Source organism: Takifugu flavidus, chromosome 8, assembly GCF_003711565.1.
Source record: "Takifugu flavidus isolate HTHZ2018 chromosome 8, ASM371156v2, whole genome shotgun sequence".
NCBI classification, from domain to species: domain Eukaryota; kingdom Metazoa; phylum Chordata; class Actinopteri; order Tetraodontiformes; family Tetraodontidae; genus Takifugu; species Takifugu flavidus.
Window position 1 is genome coordinate 6776163 of NC_079527.1, and position 18534 is coordinate 6794696.

The 18534-nt window shown below is 46.3% G+C and overlaps 1 protein-coding gene across 17 annotated transcripts in view; it reads right to left on the reverse strand.

Moving 5' to 3' along the window:
• Positions 1 to 18534, reverse strand: part of LOC130530010 (neural cell adhesion molecule L1-like protein) — a 39087-nt gene that overhangs the window by 15189 nt on the left and 5364 nt on the right. For 11 of the 17 annotated variants that reach the window (XM_057040815.1, XM_057040814.1, XM_057040806.1 and 8 more), the window contains exons 2-14: positions 8932 to 9086; positions 7892 to 8000; positions 7598 to 7785; positions 7370 to 7492; positions 4777 to 4947; positions 4137 to 4251; positions 3872 to 4053; positions 3656 to 3790; positions 2590 to 2730; positions 1592 to 1703; positions 690 to 856; positions 337 to 502; positions 43 to 167 (exon numbers count right to left, since the gene is read on the reverse strand). In XM_057040815.1, the coding sequence (XP_056896795.1) occupies positions 43 to 167; positions 337 to 502; positions 690 to 856; positions 1592 to 1703; positions 2590 to 2730; positions 3656 to 3790; positions 3872 to 4053; positions 4137 to 4251; positions 4777 to 4947; positions 7370 to 7492; positions 7598 to 7785; positions 7892 to 8000; positions 8932 to 9086 (1889 nt within the window). Of the gene's footprint in view, positions 1 to 42; positions 168 to 336; positions 503 to 689; positions 857 to 1591; positions 1704 to 2589; positions 2731 to 3655; positions 3791 to 3871; positions 4054 to 4136; positions 4252 to 4776; positions 4948 to 7369; positions 7493 to 7597; positions 7786 to 7891; positions 8001 to 8931; positions 9087 to 10482; positions 10643 to 17118; positions 17260 to 18374; positions 18415 to 18534 lie in introns of those variants that run through there. The other 6 variants (XM_057040802.1, XM_057040816.1, XM_057040808.1 and 3 more) reach the window with 6 other exon arrangements.

Below are 18534 nucleotides of genomic sequence, written 5' to 3' on the forward strand. Positions count from 1 at the left end.
TTCCTGACGCTGGGTTCTATATTACATGCAAACCGGTCTCACCCAGCACGGTGAGGAGGGCGGTGGCGTTCTCCTCGTCCAGACTGGTTCTGGCGACGCACGTGTAGAGTCCGTTGTCACTCAGGTCTACATTAATGATCTGCAGCACAGCACCGTCCACGCCGTGCCTGAAATAGTGATGGAATAAAGAAAGAAGATGTGTATTTTTTCTCTTTCACCTCTGTATTTCCATCAAATATTCAAAAGACTCCGGACTGAACTGACCCAGAGCGCAGAGATAAATAAACAGAACAAAGACAAACACGCTCTCGCCTCCGCAGGAACCAGCCAACCAACCTGGAGTTTTCTTGGACTGCAAGTGGGATATCTTCCCCGTCTTTCCTCCACACCAGCTCAAAGGAGTCCTGCAGGCTTTTATCGTACTCTGCCAGACAATTTAGCTGGGCTGTGGTCCCGCTGACGACCTCAGCATCCTGAGGTCTGGAAATGATCCTGGTGGGGTCTAAAGATGAAACGTCGATCATGCATTTATTATTGACAGAATAAAAGCTAATACTCCTCGTACTTCCTCGTGTATCCAGTAATAAATGATAGCACAATTCAAGGGAGCGGACAGAAACAGTCGCGCGCCATCACTTTAGGCCCATCACAGAATGCCAGTAGCGCCGAGGTGCACGATGCTAAGGTACCTTTGACCTCCAGCATGGCGCTGACAGCTGATTTGCCCTCTGCGTTTAAGGCAACACACACATATTTCCCGCCGTCCTCCTTTTCTACGCCGATGATCTGCAAGGATCCGTTCTGCAGGGCGTTAAACCGCCCCCCCTCGATGGTTTCTTGGGTCGCGCCTCTGGACCTGAGAGAGAAAATGTCGTGTAAAACCCGCGAGACAGCCCAAAGTTTCCCCGATTAAATTGCTGTGACTGCAGGTTAATGTCTCCCTAAATCATTCAATAGATTTAAAATTTGATAACATTTATTGGATCTAAAACTTTATTTTAATTAATTTAAAAAACTTACTTTTACTTACTTATACTTTTACTACCTGTCTTACGCCACATTTGCACTCTGATACTTCCCCCGTCAATGAGAGATTATCATGAATAAACATCACGTCGACATTGATGGCTACAACATTGCTGAAGCGGCAGAATGTGTGTGTGTGTGCCCCCCCCCCCCCCAGTTACAACATACACAAACAGCAATTCACCTATTCCCCAAACACATGTCACTGGAAAGTAGGGGGAAGCTGGAATACAAGGAGAACGTTCTCCAGGGGATTCGACCCCGACAGCGCTAACCAGTGCACCACAGTGCCGCCCACAGATTTGTGGATAGTCCAGCAAATCCAGACAACCTTGTAAACATTCTGAGTGTTCTCCAGGTCTCTTCACTCAGCTCACATTACCTCTCTGCAGCTATAGCTGCATTAGGAGTGTTAAGGATTTAATTTAATATCTTTAATGAGCCGATTATCGTGTCGTGAAGAGGATTACCTCATTACGCAGAGCAGGCACGTGTGCCTCCGCACTGCTGTTCACAGCCATCAGGTAAAACGAACATGAAAAAGTGCCATTAGGTCAACATTTACCAGGAAACGGTGGGTGGTGGTGAGCCGAACACGCTGCAGTTCATGACGACGTCCGCTCCTTGTACCACTGGATACTCCTGAGAGTCCCTGGTCAGTATCCGAGGAGCCATGTCTGGGGGGACAGAGGGGCAATACATCCGCTTAAATGTGGTCATCCCTAAAAGCTTTTTCGCAGGTAACAGGCGCAGATCTGATGTGCGTTACAAGGCTCCAAAGAGTGGGAGACGGAGGAAAGGGGCCGCGGATTTTCAGACTGACTGAGACCGAGTTCATCTTCCTCCACTCTGAGTTTGGGGTCGTGGTTGAAACAAAATCGATGCGCAGATACTTGAAATATTGTCTAACAGTGACCCCTGGCTATCACCTGCACAGCGGCACCAAAAGGAGTCACATTTTCAATGCTGCACTAGGAAAAATGTACATATGCATTAATGATATAGTGGATGGGAAATGACGAGCAGGTGAGACATGAGCTGTTTACCAAGACAGCAACGTATGAGGGCGCTGAGGGGACTGAAATGCTATTGTTAGATCCCTGATGGAAGCGAATGCCTGGGATTTTTGACCGTGGGTGTAATGGTGCTGGAGCTACTGTAGTTCCAGGAGAGGACAGAGCGGATGTCAGATCTCTTTCCTCCAAAGGGCGATCAGAAAAATGCTTCCTGGCAGGCCAGGTCCCTTTAAGGAGAAGAGGAATAATAATACCGTGGGTTGAGCAGGAAATCCACTCCCTTGTTCATGCGAAATGAAAGTTGTGGAACAGATGGTCGGTGGCAGAAAATGTGGGCATCATCTACTATTCTCACTAGTAAAATTAGATCACACAACTGCGAAATCTGGGATATTTATCTAAATTTAGGTGGAGTTTTGTCTGTCGTCAGTAGTCCAAACCTATTTCAGGATGGCGAGTCATGAAGACTACGGCGCCCTCTGTGTTTATAAGCCAATAACTGTCCTCAGAGGCCACCGTGTGACCCGAGAGCTTCAGTGGAACTCACTCATGACCATGATGTTAATGTTGGCCAGAAGACTGCCGTGACTGTTGGAGGCGTCACACTGGTAGACAGCCGTGTCCTCCGGTCCGGCATTATGAAGCACCACGGTGTCATCCAGCACCCGCCTGTTGTTCTGTGGGTCATCTGTCAACACACACGCACACACCTACATCACTACCATTCTACAGGAGTGCTGTTGGAGAACAACCACACTGGGACTTTCCAGGCCCGGCACGGTGACTAATAATAACTGGTGCTGGCGTACAGACAGACCGGCCTCATGGAGGAGCCACCAATCCTACAGTCCTGCTTAATGACACCCTGTTCGCTGCTCACAAACACTTGTCAAACATCCTTCTTTTTCAAATGCAGGTGCAATCTGACACACTGGCCCAACCGTAGGAGACACAAATAACACCACGCTAGCATAAAATACCCTTCAGTTATCTAATGTTTCCATTGCAACACACAATACTCAGTATACAGTATTTTTGACGTCCAATTAATTACTTTTATGACAGTTATTGTGCTCTTTGTACATTTTAAAGTACTATGTAGGCAGAATTAATAGAAACTTGATGGATTTTTAATTATAAAGCTGGGAAAAAAAGCTCTTTTGACAAATTTTCTACAAACATCATTGCATATGCAACCAAATTAGGCCTTGTGGATATTATTCTAATTTATATTGTCAGTATATCCTTGATTAGACACCATAATATCATGCTAATTAGCTGTCAGTCTGTCTCTAAACTGCAGCAGCCCAGCAGCATTAAAATAAAACTTCACGTTTCTACAGTAACCCTAGTACATAAAGCCCTTAATGAGGTCTAAGCTAACGGTTCAAAAATGTCTTTATTGAATATATTCATAAAGCATGTGAATGTAAAGTTTTGTTTGTCGTGTTATTAACTCGTCATTAAATCGTTCGGAACGCCGTCTCTTCTATAACACATACTGTCGCTTTCATTTTGAGGCTGTGTGTGAATGATGGTGCAGTTGTACGTGCACAGTCGTCTGGCCAAGCGGTGCCACATGCCAAACTGCAGGTGGACTAATTCCTACTCACCTGTAAACGGTTCTCCATTTTTCCTCCATGTTATGTCTGGTGGCGGTTTTCCACTGACCGAACACTTGATGTGAACATCGGACCCGATCACGGTCAGCTGGTCCCGAGGAGGCTCCGTCAGCCACTTTGGCTGCTCTGTGAGACAAAGAGTCAGAAAAGCGACCCTTTGAGAGGAAAACAATGGCACCCGCACGTAGGTGCACGATTCAAACGCACCTTCCACGATCACGTCGAAGTAGTGAACTGCTTCTCCGGCTGCGTTTTGGGCTTTACACATGTACTTCCCTCCATCATTCTCCTCTGTGTCGGACAGGAGCAAAAGCTTCCCAAAGTTGTCAAATTGTGTCCTGGAGGACAGCTTCTCTCCCATTTTCATCCACTTTATTTTGGGAATGGGACTACAAAAAGAAACATGGTCAATCCTATCACCAGACAAACAACACAATAATCTCTAGGTTAAAGACGCAAGGCTTATACATACTATCCCCCAGGTATACACTCCAGCTGCAGACGCTCTCCTTTCAACACCACCTTCTCTGTCTGAACACCAGGGGGCAGCAGCATGCTGGGCATCCTCATTGGGGGGGCTTCAGGTACTGGGAGGAGAACAATGGTCACAATATCTGAAAGTGGTGGGGTAATAACCCCAGCAAAGAACACGGCGCTGAACATGACAACACGTTTCAGCTTGTGGCCTTCAACAGGATAATCCTGTTTCCAGCATATTTCCAGAGAAGAGCGACTCCACTGCATGTCTGAATAAAGACAAAGGCCTTTAAACTTTCACAATGTTGATGTGCAAATGTCTGTCGCTTCTGTACCATCAGATTCAGTCACCCATCCCACCATAACTAAACACTTATACATCACAATATACATGGAGGGACAGTCTAAACCTTCTGGCCTCCCAGCAGAGGTGCAAACGTGAACATGACCAGACAGGCCTGCTGGTATGCAGAGCAATCAATAAATGTAAATACATTCAAACTAATTCTTTAAAAAAATAATCAAGATTTGATCTCATCAGGGATTAGTTGCCTATTTGACGATAAACGCAAGAGCTCAGTGTCACGTCTGGCCCTGTTTTCGTTAAAACTGTGCACGGTGTTTTTTAAACCTACAGCTCCTGACTGAGATGGCCATGCCGATCTTCTGGACCATGGTGCGTAGTTTGGGGAATTTGGCGTTGCAGCAGTAATCCTGGCGGGTGTCGTTCTTCAAGGCGTGAGCGAAATACAGGTTGCCGTCGGTGCCCATGGAAACCCTCTCGTCCTGCTGGATGAGCTGGAGATCTGGAAACAAATAGAGGCCCAAGCTGAGGAGATATCTGTGGCTGCACATCTGGTTTATGTGGAGCCATAATTCAAGCCACGGGTCAGTGATCCCTGGCGCTCCTTGGTCAGCTCATTCTGAAGGCTTAAGAGCCTCCTTTAAGAAGGAGCCAGAAGTCGACAAGTCGCTGGATATTTTCGCTCAGGGTGTTGAGAAAAGAACGGGTTGAAATTTGGGTCAATTTTTCTCCTCTTCTGAGAAAATAAGACTGACACTGCTGCAAAAACACCAGTTTAAATAACCGATAAACAACCTTCTGAATACTCACCTATTAAAATCCCATTCTAAATAAGCACTTTTCTATCAAACCATGTGAGAGGCGCCTGAGTGTGAGCCTCCGAACACACATCCTCCTCCACAGTCAAGCCTTTAACAGTCTCTTTCTGACAGGACAGGAAGCTGAAAACAAGAATTATGGGTCGGTCCGGGGCTTCAAATAAATCACAGTTGGTTGGGAGTGGATGAGAATCTCTCAAGAGGCTGGACAAATAACCCCTGCCCACATCCTGGAAACACTTCAGAGCAGGTGATATTCACAGTAAATCACTTCCTGACAGCATGTGAGGTAAACTCAAGGGCCTCCGGAGTGTATTTTCTCCCGTCGCTGCGAACTTTGCTGATGCTCAGTGGAGGATGGGGACATCCGGAGCGTGCTGTCTTTACCGCAGCGCACGTTGTCACCCGCTGCTTCGATGGGGCTGTGAGAAATGCCGGGAAGGTGTGACACACTTAGTCCTTCACACTTCACTGCCCTATAGCTCCAATAAGCGAGCAAAGTGCTAGCGTGGTGATGTGGACGCGACGCTGGAGCAACCTCTCGCTTGTAAAGAGCGAAGGTGTCAGCATGCTTCAGACTAGATGTCTGCTGGCATCCAAAACTCTGTGTCCTGTTTTAAACACTCGCCGGAATCTCTTCAATCATTCACACCCACTTTGTGCAGCAAATAGACGACCACGCAGGAGGAGAGGCATTGAGCGTTGTAATTAGAAACCACGAATATCACCTCGACTCTCATTGTGAGACCTCTGAGAACGACCTGATTGACCTGTGTTTGATTTCCTTTTAATGTTTTCACTCGGAAATTTTGCACATTAGGGATGAAGGGAAAGGCCATGCATAAAAGTAATTACAAATGAAATACCAGATACAGCCAGAAACAATAAGATTTATGAGCTGAGAGGCAGCCTGAGAATGCTCACTTTGGTAAATATGGAATTTTTTTTTTTTTGGGCCTAGCTTTTATAAAGAAATGAGCCATAAAATAATAAAGAAAAGAACTCTTGGTGGCACGTTATTGAGTTCTCACCCGTGCGCCCTTCAGTCAAGAGGCGAGCAGGTGCTCAGCTCAGCTGTCAATCACGACCTTACACCCTTGTTTTATAGTGTCAAATAGCTACAGCGAGAAGGAACTCAAACACATAACCCTCCCGCATAGTTGCCTTAAATTAAGATTTCATCGTCCAGATCCACCCAAGAATATCACCAGATCTCCTATGAGGCCTTCTCATTTATCTGATTTCTATACACCATTGACATATTAATGTAGCTTAAACATTTAGGGTCTGATTTACAGGAGGTCTGCACATGTGCAAATACAACATCACCAGTTAAAAAGTGAAAGCTGACAGTTTGCACTGGGGACGGCATCTTAGCAGTGAGCACAGCGGCACTGTTATTGAATATGGAATATAGGGCTTTTCTGCCCGAGTCAGCAAAATAATGGAAGGAGGAAATGCAAATAAGAAACATTAGCACACGCAGTATGATTTACTAAAGCTGGAAGCTTTTGCGGCGATTGTGACTGCGTCCAAATATAGTACGCTGGAAAGGCTGGTGCAAATCGCTTTGGGCCCGACGCCTGCTGTAATTTTTGCCAGGAGGAAACATTGCAGACTGTTTTTTTTATTTATTTGTTTTTGTTCTGCCAGCAACTTGTTGTCAAGAGAGTTTGTTTTGTGCGCGGCGCCTCGGGTTTTGCTACCGTCGTTTTACTACCTCCGCTGTTCTCTCTGATTTCCCAACGGCGTTGAGTGTGGCACAGGCGTCGCTCCATATCAGATTTCTTTTTGCAATGCTTAGATTTGGTGATCTTTGGGTGTTATTTGTCTCCTCTGCAGACACTTCCAACCCACTGGAATTGAACATCATTTGCCATTTTCCTCTACAGTTGCCACGGTGGGAAATCCTCCTCGCTTGAATAGGGCTTCACTCAGTAGATCCCCCGCCACGAAGCGTACACATTTTACCCACGAGCATTCAGTTTTTGCGCTCCTTATCAGACATCTTAGTAACTCGGGCCCATAGAGTCCACTTTAGAGGGGAGACCAACAGAACTTAGAACCAGAACCATTACAAAGCTACACAGTACTTCCAAATCTTACCAAGGGACATCCAAAAGAGCTGCCGTGGGACTGCCCCTTTTGGAGGATTGCAGTGTAACGTGATTGGGTCGCCCTCGTCAACAACAATGGGGGGTACTCCCACCTTCGGAAAACTGGGGGCAGCTAATCAAAAACAGAAAGCAAGCCAAAAATGGCATTGTGAAGTTCTTGGAAATAACATCTACAGCAGATATAAATATTTCAACACAACAGAGGAAGATTCCTTACTGGGAACTATGAGCTGGATGTCCTCGGTCATGGCCGTCCCCAGCTTGTTAAAGGCGTAGCATCGGTACACCCCCTGAAACTGGATGAACTGCTTGTTGTGAAGCTCAAAACTGCCATCTGTGTGTTGCGTTTTCGTTGTTGAGGCACGCGGAGGGACAAAACCTTCGCCATCCTTTGTCCATCTGTACCTGACGGAGCAAAGTGCAACATACACAGGTTTCCACCGGTTGCCCTCTTTTATAAGGAATGTATTAATTTTGGCTATCTTTGTTGAGTTCTAGTGAGGTGACCTACTCTGGGGGTGGGTTTCCCCTGGCTTCACACTGGATCTTTACAGTCTTGTCAAAAGGAAGCACGATGATTGGACCAGAAGAGTAAGACGTTATGGTCGGAAGCTGCTCCACTATAAAATAAAGACACATCCATGCAGAACCATCACAGGAGTGCTAAATTTAACGTAGACGTAATGTCCGTTCTACCTCCGTGACCTTTCCGGTCAGGTGAAGTTCCCTGGCAGCAGTATGCAATCTACAGTAGATAAATAAGCAATAGACAGCGAGCTAAAATAGCACTGCAGGCTAAACAAAGTTACCACAACTACACTTTAAAGCTAAACAGTTTACTTTAAATTCCCATCTGTTAGCCATAATTTCAAAAAGGCTGCAAACATTTGGACTAAAGTAAAGCCGACAGCTAAAATATGATGTTACTCTGAGCCGTTAATTCCACATATAAACAAAACATTTCCATGTTGCTGAAAACTTTAAGAGACATTAGTTGAGGTACCTACAGAGCAGTTGGAAAAGTTCCTGACCACATTTTGTTGTGGTTAATAAATAAAATACACATCCTTCCCCATCGGTTTGCACTCAATATCTCAGAATGACGAAGCAAAAATGGAATTTTACCCTGCAAACGCAGTAAAGAAAAGCTAATATAATGACATGGGGACTCAGACTCAGCACTTATGTGAAGCAGCTTTGGCAGCAGTTAAAGCCTCCTGTCTCCTTGGGTTTGATGACACAAGCTTTGTACACTTAAGGGGATCTCCTTATGCGCCTCCCTGCAGATTCTCTCAGTTTGGATGGGGCTACTGACATGGTGGTATTGTTAGAAAGCAGTTTGAACCTTCAGCCCAGATGGGCTTTCACCTAGGAGGGGACTCAGGGTTCAGAGAGACGAAGTACTGCAGTGATGCCGCACAAAGGATGTCTGGACGTCAAGCAAGACACTTTCGTCCTGATTGCTCAGCTTCGTTGGGCAGCCGTGTCCTGACTGTCCCAGACTTTTTCCATTTAAGAAAGATGAGGGCCACTCACTTATGATGCACTCACCTTCCAGAGGGATATCAAGGCCTGTTGACCCGGGACTCAAGGCCAGAAGGAGAAGGAGCTGCAACCTCATCGCTGCCCTCTGGTTGGACAGGAGAGATGAGTACATGAATGTGTAGAACGATGCCTTCACTGGGAACTTACAGAGCACTGATGATCTGGAAGGAGAAAGGGGGGGGGGTTAATTAACAGACATTTAGCTCTAAATTAAAACATCAGAGATAGTCTGAGCCCTATAGGATTTACCGTACTAAGTAATGCACAAAAACTGTTTAAAATTCCGTGGAATTCAATGAGTAACTCAACGAGGCTCATTTGGAAATCTTTGCACGTGTGTGATTAAAAGAAACTCCCCACTGACAAATGTAGCCATTTAAAGTCAGATGTCCCTCTTTGTTGTGAGCTCGCCGCAGCAGAGCGATTGTCTGGAGATTACAGTCCACACTGTAATCCTGGCTGGGGGGGGCTCTTATAGTAAACCCAACTGGCAAAAGCCTGTCTTCCGCTATGATCGCGAGATCCAAGATGGCACACCATAAATTGGTCTGAGCCCCCCTCCTCCCCCCAGTGTTTCACAGCTTAGTTCCCACAGTGCTCAGACTGCAGCAGCACCGGTGATGCCAAATGGGTTCACCCTCCAGCTAATCCTGCTATCAGGAGAGTGGTGATGGGGTGCTTGGGCACTCGTGCAGTCCTCTGATTAACACTGAGTTCTTCTGAGGACACAAAGCTGCAGGAGTTGTCTCTTCTTTATCACAGGGGTTATGTGGAAATTGTTGTAGACTCGCTGCCAGAATAAGCTGCTTGATTTCAGAATCAATTAAAGAAATGAAGCGATCCGGGGTCGCGTGCTACTTGCAATAAAGCCTGGTGATTAGCCAGATTAAAGGGGGAACAAAGCTGGTGAAATGTTTTGAAGTAAAATAGCAGGAAACCCCTGTCATGAAGCTAATGCTATTATGAACAGATGCACAAGCATCAGCAACAGGTTTGTGCAGGCACAAGCGGACTCTCTGCTGAGAGAGTGCATCCCTGCTATGGAAGAACCCTCTGAAATAAGACTTCTTAGATTTCTTCCTGCTCTGTGTTGATCCTGACCACACAGCGCCGACCAAACGGGTCGGTTTCCTGTGCTGCAAATCCCCCTGCCTGTTGTAAACCCCAAGAACCCTTATTAGGGAAACTGCAAAGCCTCGTGTGCACGGAGAGCCCGGCAAACCTTGGACAAGTCAAACACTGCTGACACGTTCAAGGGAAAACCCTTGAGGTGGTGTCCAGGTGTCAACACAAAACAGAGCATTTGATTTAGGAGAAAATGATCTATTAGCCGAGTGCATGGCAGATCATAGCCGCAAATCTGTGGGGATTATGTTTCTTCAACCGATAGTGACTACGACTTGACTAATCCCTGCCAACATATGCTGTATAGTACACAATCACCCCCTCTCTTCCCTCAAAACTCAAAAGCAGTTCTTTAACTTGTGCACGCCTGCTGTCCACAATCAAAAAGCAGCTGCAAACCCTCACTTGGGACTAATATCAGCTTGTACTCACTGTTTTTTCAGATCCACCTCTGAAAGAGGTCCGAGGCAGCTGCAAAACAAGCCCACAGAAAGAAAAGTGCAGGACAAGAAACCATTGAGGAACCAGGCCGACAGCTCTCTCTGACACAAACATCTCTAACACGTTCTTAGCTATCCACCACACGCCGCTCCTCTCCTGGTGTACGGGAACGCCCCCTGGCCCCTCCCCTCCACCCACGCAGTCCAAGGAGCGCTCTGAAAAGTGACATATGTCACCGAAGCCTCTCTGCTCTTCTAAGCCTGCGACAATGACTGCACGGCGGGGGGGAGGGGGGGTAGCCCGCTGAGCAGTGCAGAATGGCCGGAGAGGAAGCGTGGACATGTCTCTGCCCCCTTCATCCTTTTTGCCCTGGATCTCACCATTCTCATTTCTCAAAAAAAAAAACAACCTTGCAGGCCCATTCACACTCTCGGTGATTTTAACGCAGTGTGTCTCCCTTGAAAAGCAGAGGGAGGATAGGCGCGCTTTTGTGGGAGCGCAGTGCTCCAGGGTCTTCATGCACCGAGGCGAGCGAGGGGGCCCGAAATAGACATGATCTGGTCGACAGGCACCTGGATTGTTGCTGTCAAGGTGCACCTGCCAGCATTTCCCATCGGGAGATGATACGTTATCGCCCGGTTCAATCTGCGCGCCTCCAAAATCCATTCAAACAGCCTGAATGTATCTTTCATGCAGGCTCCCCCGATGTTGTCGAGTCGTAATTCTTTAAAAAGGCCTGGTTTGTATTGGGAGGAATAAAGAAAGAATTCGTATCACTGCCCCTGACCTTACTTTTCAGATAAAGTGCAAAAATATCGCAAAAATATTTTTTCTGAGCGCATTGGAAATGAGCTCGCAGCAGAAAATGGGCCGAGCGGCGTTCACGCCATCCTGCGGGGTCGTTGAACCCGGCAGGAAAACAGGTTGACATTCACCGCCAAACGCTGGCGCGTGAAATTAGGCAGCGAAATATCCCCCAAACTATGATGCTGTTCGCTGAAATGGCTGCCTTCTGGTTTTAAAAGGAAAGCCGGAGACAAATATGTTAATTAATCTGCATGAAAAAGCAAGTAGAAATGAAGTCCGACATTGATTTGATTCCGCCGCTGTGTTGTTGTTTCCTTCAAGTTATGCTGGATATGTTTCCGTTCAAATTCGCTGACTGATTCAGATCATTTAGCTTCAAGCCGCCACAGTTCTGCTGCATCTAAAAGGCTTCTTGCCGTCTGTAAACACAGAACAAAACCCTCAGAGGCAAAACGAGGCCTTGACGTGGGTCTGTGTGCACAAGATTAATGCAAACCAAACGGCTCCTGGAGGGAGGTCGAACTCTGGTCACATGACTGCTCGGCGCCGCAGCAGCCCTTCCCTTCACCTTTGCCGTGACACATTTCCTTCCCAGCAGTATTCACCTGTGGTGTGTCCTCTTAATTACTGCTCTTCTGCTTCTCAAGTCCAAACACATGTAGCAATTAAACATTCCTGACAAATTCGGCACACTTGAGATTCCACGACTTCAAAACTGAAACATATGCGAATACAGCGATTGTGCGATTATTGACGAGCGTCACCGGCGAAAGGACAAAAAAAGGACACACCTAAATATGCAGTGTTGATGTTTCCCCGAAGCAGCTGAGGTCAAGTCCCATTCATGCCTGTATTCTGTGCCCCAGCACAATACAGGTTGTAGCTATAAGCGAAGCTATATGAAGACGCGAGCAGACACACACGGACGCGCTCACAAAGGAAAAGCATCGCACCAGCTCTGCAGATAATAACAGTAATGACGAGGGTGGTTTCTGACATCCACATGTCGCCGCATTCTGCAGGGAGTGACGGGGAGTCAGCCCCCAGGCCGCTGCTCTTCACTGAGATCTACTGGAGCGCTTCTTCAAACAAAAGTCTTCCCCTTTGTGTTCTGCGCACGAGCCTCAAAGCCTCGACGCAGCGCATTGGGAGTTTCAGCACGAACGCGGCCGAGGTAGCAAAGGACGTACAGCCGAGCTCGTGATCCTTCTGCTGCTGGACTCCTCGCACACGTGCGCTCACATGCTACCGACCACACGTGTGACAGCGTCTGCTTTAGCTGGTTTAGCACCGACAGAACCAATATTAAACCAGTTTAGCTTGTAATTGGAAAAATATACCTACAGAGAGGAAAGAGTCTATCGCCAGTTAATTATGAAGTCAGCAATACTCTTTTGGTCACCGTTCCATTCTGCAGATGACACATAATTGGTGCATTATTGACTAAAACAATTGTTCGGCAGAATGGCTTTGACTATAAGGCAAATGAGAGAAATCGATATTTCAGTAACCGTCTCAACTGAGATGCAATTATGGTTGATTTTTTTTTTCTCATAAGTACCAAAAAGGTCCCGGATTCTCTTCCAAACAAAAGGGAAAGAAGCTCAACCACCCATTGGCTTTGTAAGCAGATTAAGCTAGTTTAGCTTGCGAAACAACTCTGCGCTGAGGTCAGGAAAAGTTACTGTTTATTTATGTTTCAAGCGTCTCCGCTTCAGTCGGAGTTAACAATGTTGTAATGGAATCTGGTATTCATGCAAACAACTGGCTTCCGTACATCAAACATCCAAATCAAACCTGTGCTTCCAGTATTATGTAAAGAGACGGGAGCTACGCACGATTACCCACACATGCGTAACAGGTTAAAAGCAAACACATGCAGCCTTTAAACACTACAATAACACGTGTATGTAGAAGGTCAATAGTACATCAGAGAAACCGTCTACTGTAATGAGAAAAAAGTTGAGAAAAATGTTCTGTCATACTGATGCTTTTTTTCCAAGATAAAATGACTCTTCAAACCTATAAAATGGCAGAATGCCCGAGGCAGCACAGTGTGCGTTGTAGAGTAACTCGACCTCTCACCATTCTCCTGGTTCTCACCATCAGTCAGCGAGTGTTTATGAGGGCCGCTGCAGGTGAAGGCCCTGAAGTACACACTACCCAAAACCCTCAACCCAGGGTGACCTCATAAGCTGCGTCATACATTCCTAACTGTACCTTCCAATGTGCAGCTCACCCTTTCTCCACCAATACGTGCTACATATCAACTTGTTTCGGGGAAACAAACGTACTTCTACAAGGGAACAGAAAGCAGCTTATTGAAGCTTTTGGGATTCTTGAAGTATGGATCTAACTGTCACAGACTCACAAAGAGAACAACAGAAAACTATGCATAATAACGACTTTTATGAGCAGGAGCAAAACAGAAAAGTTGGCTCATTTACCACAAACACACAAAATTTATGCAGTTTGCAGGTTTCTGTTCTAACTTTGCCTTTTCGAAAATTACTGGTTTTTCACAAGAATCTGCCATTACAGTGTTTTCCACAGGAATGGAAGCCATTTGTGGCGGTGAGGTGGCAGCGAGTCACTGGGGGTGGTGGGGAGGCACATACCCAACCGGCGACCACAGCTCAACGTGTCGTAAGTGGTTAGCTTGCTGGCTAACACGGCTAACAGCGTGAGGTAATATATATGCACACGTCAAACCTTCAGCTACATTAATGTAGAGACAGGTTAATATAATGTGATAGGTAATAGCTGTGCTGATAAATTAAACCAGGTGTGTACAGGGTGTGTTACGACACATTCCACCACTGGATTTGGAGCAACAAGCTACATTCCCAGACAGTCCCATTATAATGCTTAGCGCCAGAAGCAGAAAGCAATAAATGAATGCTGCCACAAATAAATGCATGTATGGGAACCACCGCATCAGGACCAGCAGCTCTGCATCACTTCCTCTGGTCCATTTGCATTCACAGTGTAAGTGAATCACACCAGGGTCCACTTGCACGTGAACCAAAACCCACATTTTTAGCCAGAGCTGAGTTCAATTGTTCTGTTCACAGCAGAATTCAGATGAGTTTTTACACCTGCTGGAAGGAAGCTCTATTTTGCTCAAATTTTCTGGAATTTTGTTTCCTTTGTTTGTAGAAACAGAGGCTAATCTAGCACGATAACGGCTCCTTCAGCTTAGAAAACAAACGCGTGTCACACCAGAAACATGCGCGGAGTCATAGAGATGATGTGACAAAGAGTGCCAGTCAGCCGGTAAGATGGGGAAAGACATCATGGAGTCGAGTGGTCACGCTTGGTTTGATCCTTTCAAGCACCAACGCTGCATGACGACCCCGTCTTACACCTCCACACATTCCCAGTGATGAGGCAGCAGCGCTGATAAAGGAACAGAAGATTCCAGAAGTTGCTTTTCAGACGATGCATTCCTTAGTGATTTTTAATGTTGAACACCAGTGGTGTATGAATGTTTTGATTCTCTTACGCACACGCGTGCACGCAAACACACAGGTTTGTGCAGCCACCTTTGTAAGGACTTCGACTGGCATACTGCCGTCCCTATGCAGGCTCTTCACCTAACCAAATGCCAAACCTCAACCATAACCTTAACCAAAACCCAGTTCTAACCATAATCTTAAAAACCACGTCTTTACCCCCAAACACACCATTTTAAGTTGGTAGGGCCACCCAAAAAGTCCAAACTTCTCAAAAATATTCTGACTCCCGCAGTGAAGTGTGTATTCTTGACATCATTCTGCACACACAAACACACACCTTTCATTAACTACAGAAGCTGGAAAAGGATAAAGCCATTGACAGACCACAATACTACCGTCTATATCCAGGAGAAACCATCCCTTGCATTTATGGATTGCCCAAGATCCACAAACCAGGGACCCCTCTCAGACCCATAGTAAGCAGTATCAATTCTGTAACCTACAACATTTCCAAATACTTGGCCTCCATCTTGTCTCCCATGGTTGGCAAGACCCCACACCACATCAAAAACTCCCAAGACTTTGCTCAAAAAGTTGTTGGACTCACACTACTTCCAGAAGAGACTATGGTATCTTATGATGTCACGTCACTCTTCACGTGCATCCCCACCGCCAGCGCCATAGACACCATCCACAAGCACCTTCTATTGGACAAGAACCTTACAGAAAGAACCACCTTAACACCGGCCCAAATCTGCACCATGCTGGACCTGTGTTTGAACACCACTTATTTCCAGTACAGAGAAGGCTTCTACAGGCAGAAACATGGCTGTGCCATGGGCTCACCAGTATCCCCTATAGTTGCCAACCTATACATGGAGAAGGTGGAATCCCAGGCCCTGACATCCTTCACAGGAACTGCGCCAAGCCACTGGTTCAGGTATGTGGATGACACCTGGGTCAAAATTCAAACACAAGAATTGGAAGCTTTCTCCGATCACCTCAACAAAACAGACGAACATGTAAAATTCACCCGGGAAGATGTAAAAGGAAACAGTCTGGCCTTTCTGGACTGCGCGGTCAAGATCACTGAGGACAGAAATCTCACCATCGAAGTCTACAGAAAACCTACACATACTGACCAGTACCTCCAGTTTGACTCTCACCATCCACTGGAACACAAGTTGGGAGTGATCAGAACCCTCCAACACCGGGCCAGAGAAATACCCACCACATCCCAAGGCAGAAAGAAGGAACAGGACCACATTAAGACAGCTCTCAAAACATGTGGCTACCCAGACTGGGCCTTCACCAGGACCTCAAGAAAGCGAGACCTCAGCAAAGGAGAGGAGGAGAGAAACAAACGTCGCAGCGTTTCCATCCCCTACCTGTCTGGAGTCTCGGAGAAGTTTAGGAGGATCCTCCAGAAACACGACATACCGGTTCATTTCAAACCCAGCAACACTCTCAGACAGAGGTTAGTACACCCAAAGGACAAGACACCAAGACCCAAACAAAGTAATGTTGTCTATGCTGTACAGTGCCAGGAGGAATGCAAGGAACTGTACATTGGGGAAACCAAACAACCTCTCCACAGAAGAATGGCACAACACAGACGTGCCACCTCTTCGGGTCAGGATTCAGCAGTCCACTTACACTTAAAGGAGAGTGGGCACTCCTTCGAGGACAGCCAAGTAAGGATACTGGCCAGAGAAGACCGCTGGTTTGAAAGGGGGGTTAAGGAAGCTATCCATGTTAAATTGGAGAAACCATCCTTGAACAGAGGTGGTGGCCTGAGGCACTTCCTATCACCCACATACAATGCAGTCCTCCACTCCTTCCAACAGCAAAACAAACATTCACACCATTCCAGGAGACCCAGTGACTCATCACCATGTGACCCAGCAGACAAAGGGGAGACACCTCAACAGAAACTAGGTGAACGACCCGACCAACGACCCTGCTAACGACTCTCAGGTGACCACCCGGATCATTAGCATGCAAATGGTCCACAGGGGCTATATATTTTCAAGCTCTCTCCCAGCGATTTCAGAACTGAAGAAGCCTTCTGGATAGAAGGCGAAACGTCTTCAAGAGAAGAAACCCAGTCCAGTTGACAGAGAAAACTACCTTGGACCTTTCATTAAAGACCGCGAGGGTAGCGAGACTCAGATGCCGTCCGCGACTGAGTTGTGATGACTTCCACTTTTTCATGTTTAGCAAACCAGCATGATCTCGCGGACGTTTCTCTTCAAAGGCCTCAGACAGTTTCACACCGCAGGGTGAAACCTGCCCCGTCTTGTACAATCTGCGCACCGGCTTCAATACGCTCACTCTCCCACATGCACTCTCCCTTACAAACCTTGTGGTGTAAACAACAGAAGACAATAGATGGCCTTTTCTTCAGACGGCTCGCACCTGCAGGATAATTCCTTCCGAAACAGGGCGCAAAAAGACAAGTTAGCAGTTTCTACCTAATGACTTGTTTGTCTGAACTGAAGAGAGGAAGCAGGCTGTGAAAAACTGGGAATATAACGCTCCGCTTCACTGGAAGACTGTGCAAAAATGTGCGAGAGGTTAAAAAAACAGGTAACTAAAACTCCTGTGGAAAAGCCAGCGTGCTTGGATGGAATTCATCAAATAAACAGCGATACACCTCCGCACGATAAGATAACGAGCTCTGCGTTTCTAACCTTCTGCCACAACATGTCAAGAGGGCCAGAGCGGATGATTCACCCGCGCGTCCTCCCGCTCACTGTTTTCATCAGACGTCGTCAGCGTTCTAGAACTACACATTAGGTTTTTACGACCGGATGAAGCTTTTCAAAGAGAACTCAGTGAAACTCTACGTGTGAATGAAGGAAATAACGAGATGGCTATTCATGAACCACTTTTTCTATCATAAAATGCCAGCTGAAATACAAGGGCCAGGCTCATGGTTGATTAGGAAAGGTCTGCCACATGTAAGGTCTTTAAAAAGGTATTTCTGAGGACTGAATATTTGCTATATCCTCTAGGTTTAGCTCTTTGTTTCTTTTGCCCCCAAATGCATCTCTGCCACTGTTACATAATGTTTCGGACTGACAAAACCTGGATCCCCCCCCCCCCCCCATGTGACCAATCACAACACTGCTGTTGGACCCAGGTTAGCCTTTTTGGGTGTCTCACTGGGATTTTTTGATTCTGTGCATGATGGAAAGGTGAAACTGATCAGGAGGATCTTGGTGTGGTGGATCGACGTTTGACACTTTATTGCACTATTGCCAACCATGTTGGGCTCGTAGGTGTGTCATCACATGCTTGGCAGGCTGGAACATGGCCAGCGTGGCCAGTCAGCTTTCAGATCCACAAATGATACTATAAAACCTGTTTCCTTTGTACCAAAGACTTCATATTCCTCCGGCGACACTGCTAACTGATAATTAGTGAATATCTAATTTAGTCACATAAATGAAGTGAAATAATTATTTTATTTCCATGGGAGGAAGCTTTCAAAGTGAAAATATAAAAAAAAACCTAAATGTTATGTTGTATCTAAACGTATATTTAATGGAATATTAACCAGAGACACAAGTTTGTTGAAAATCTAACAGTATAATTACAAAGCCATGTCCTTACTTTGAAACATTTGGCTCAGTAACATAGTCCTGCTCTTGGTGGTCCAATCAGGTGGTCCAGGAGATGTTCCGGGGCTGCTCTTACATTGGTTGCTGGTGTTCAGTATGAATCAAACCTGATCCCACAGCATAACTATTTCATGACCTGGGAATGAGACTCA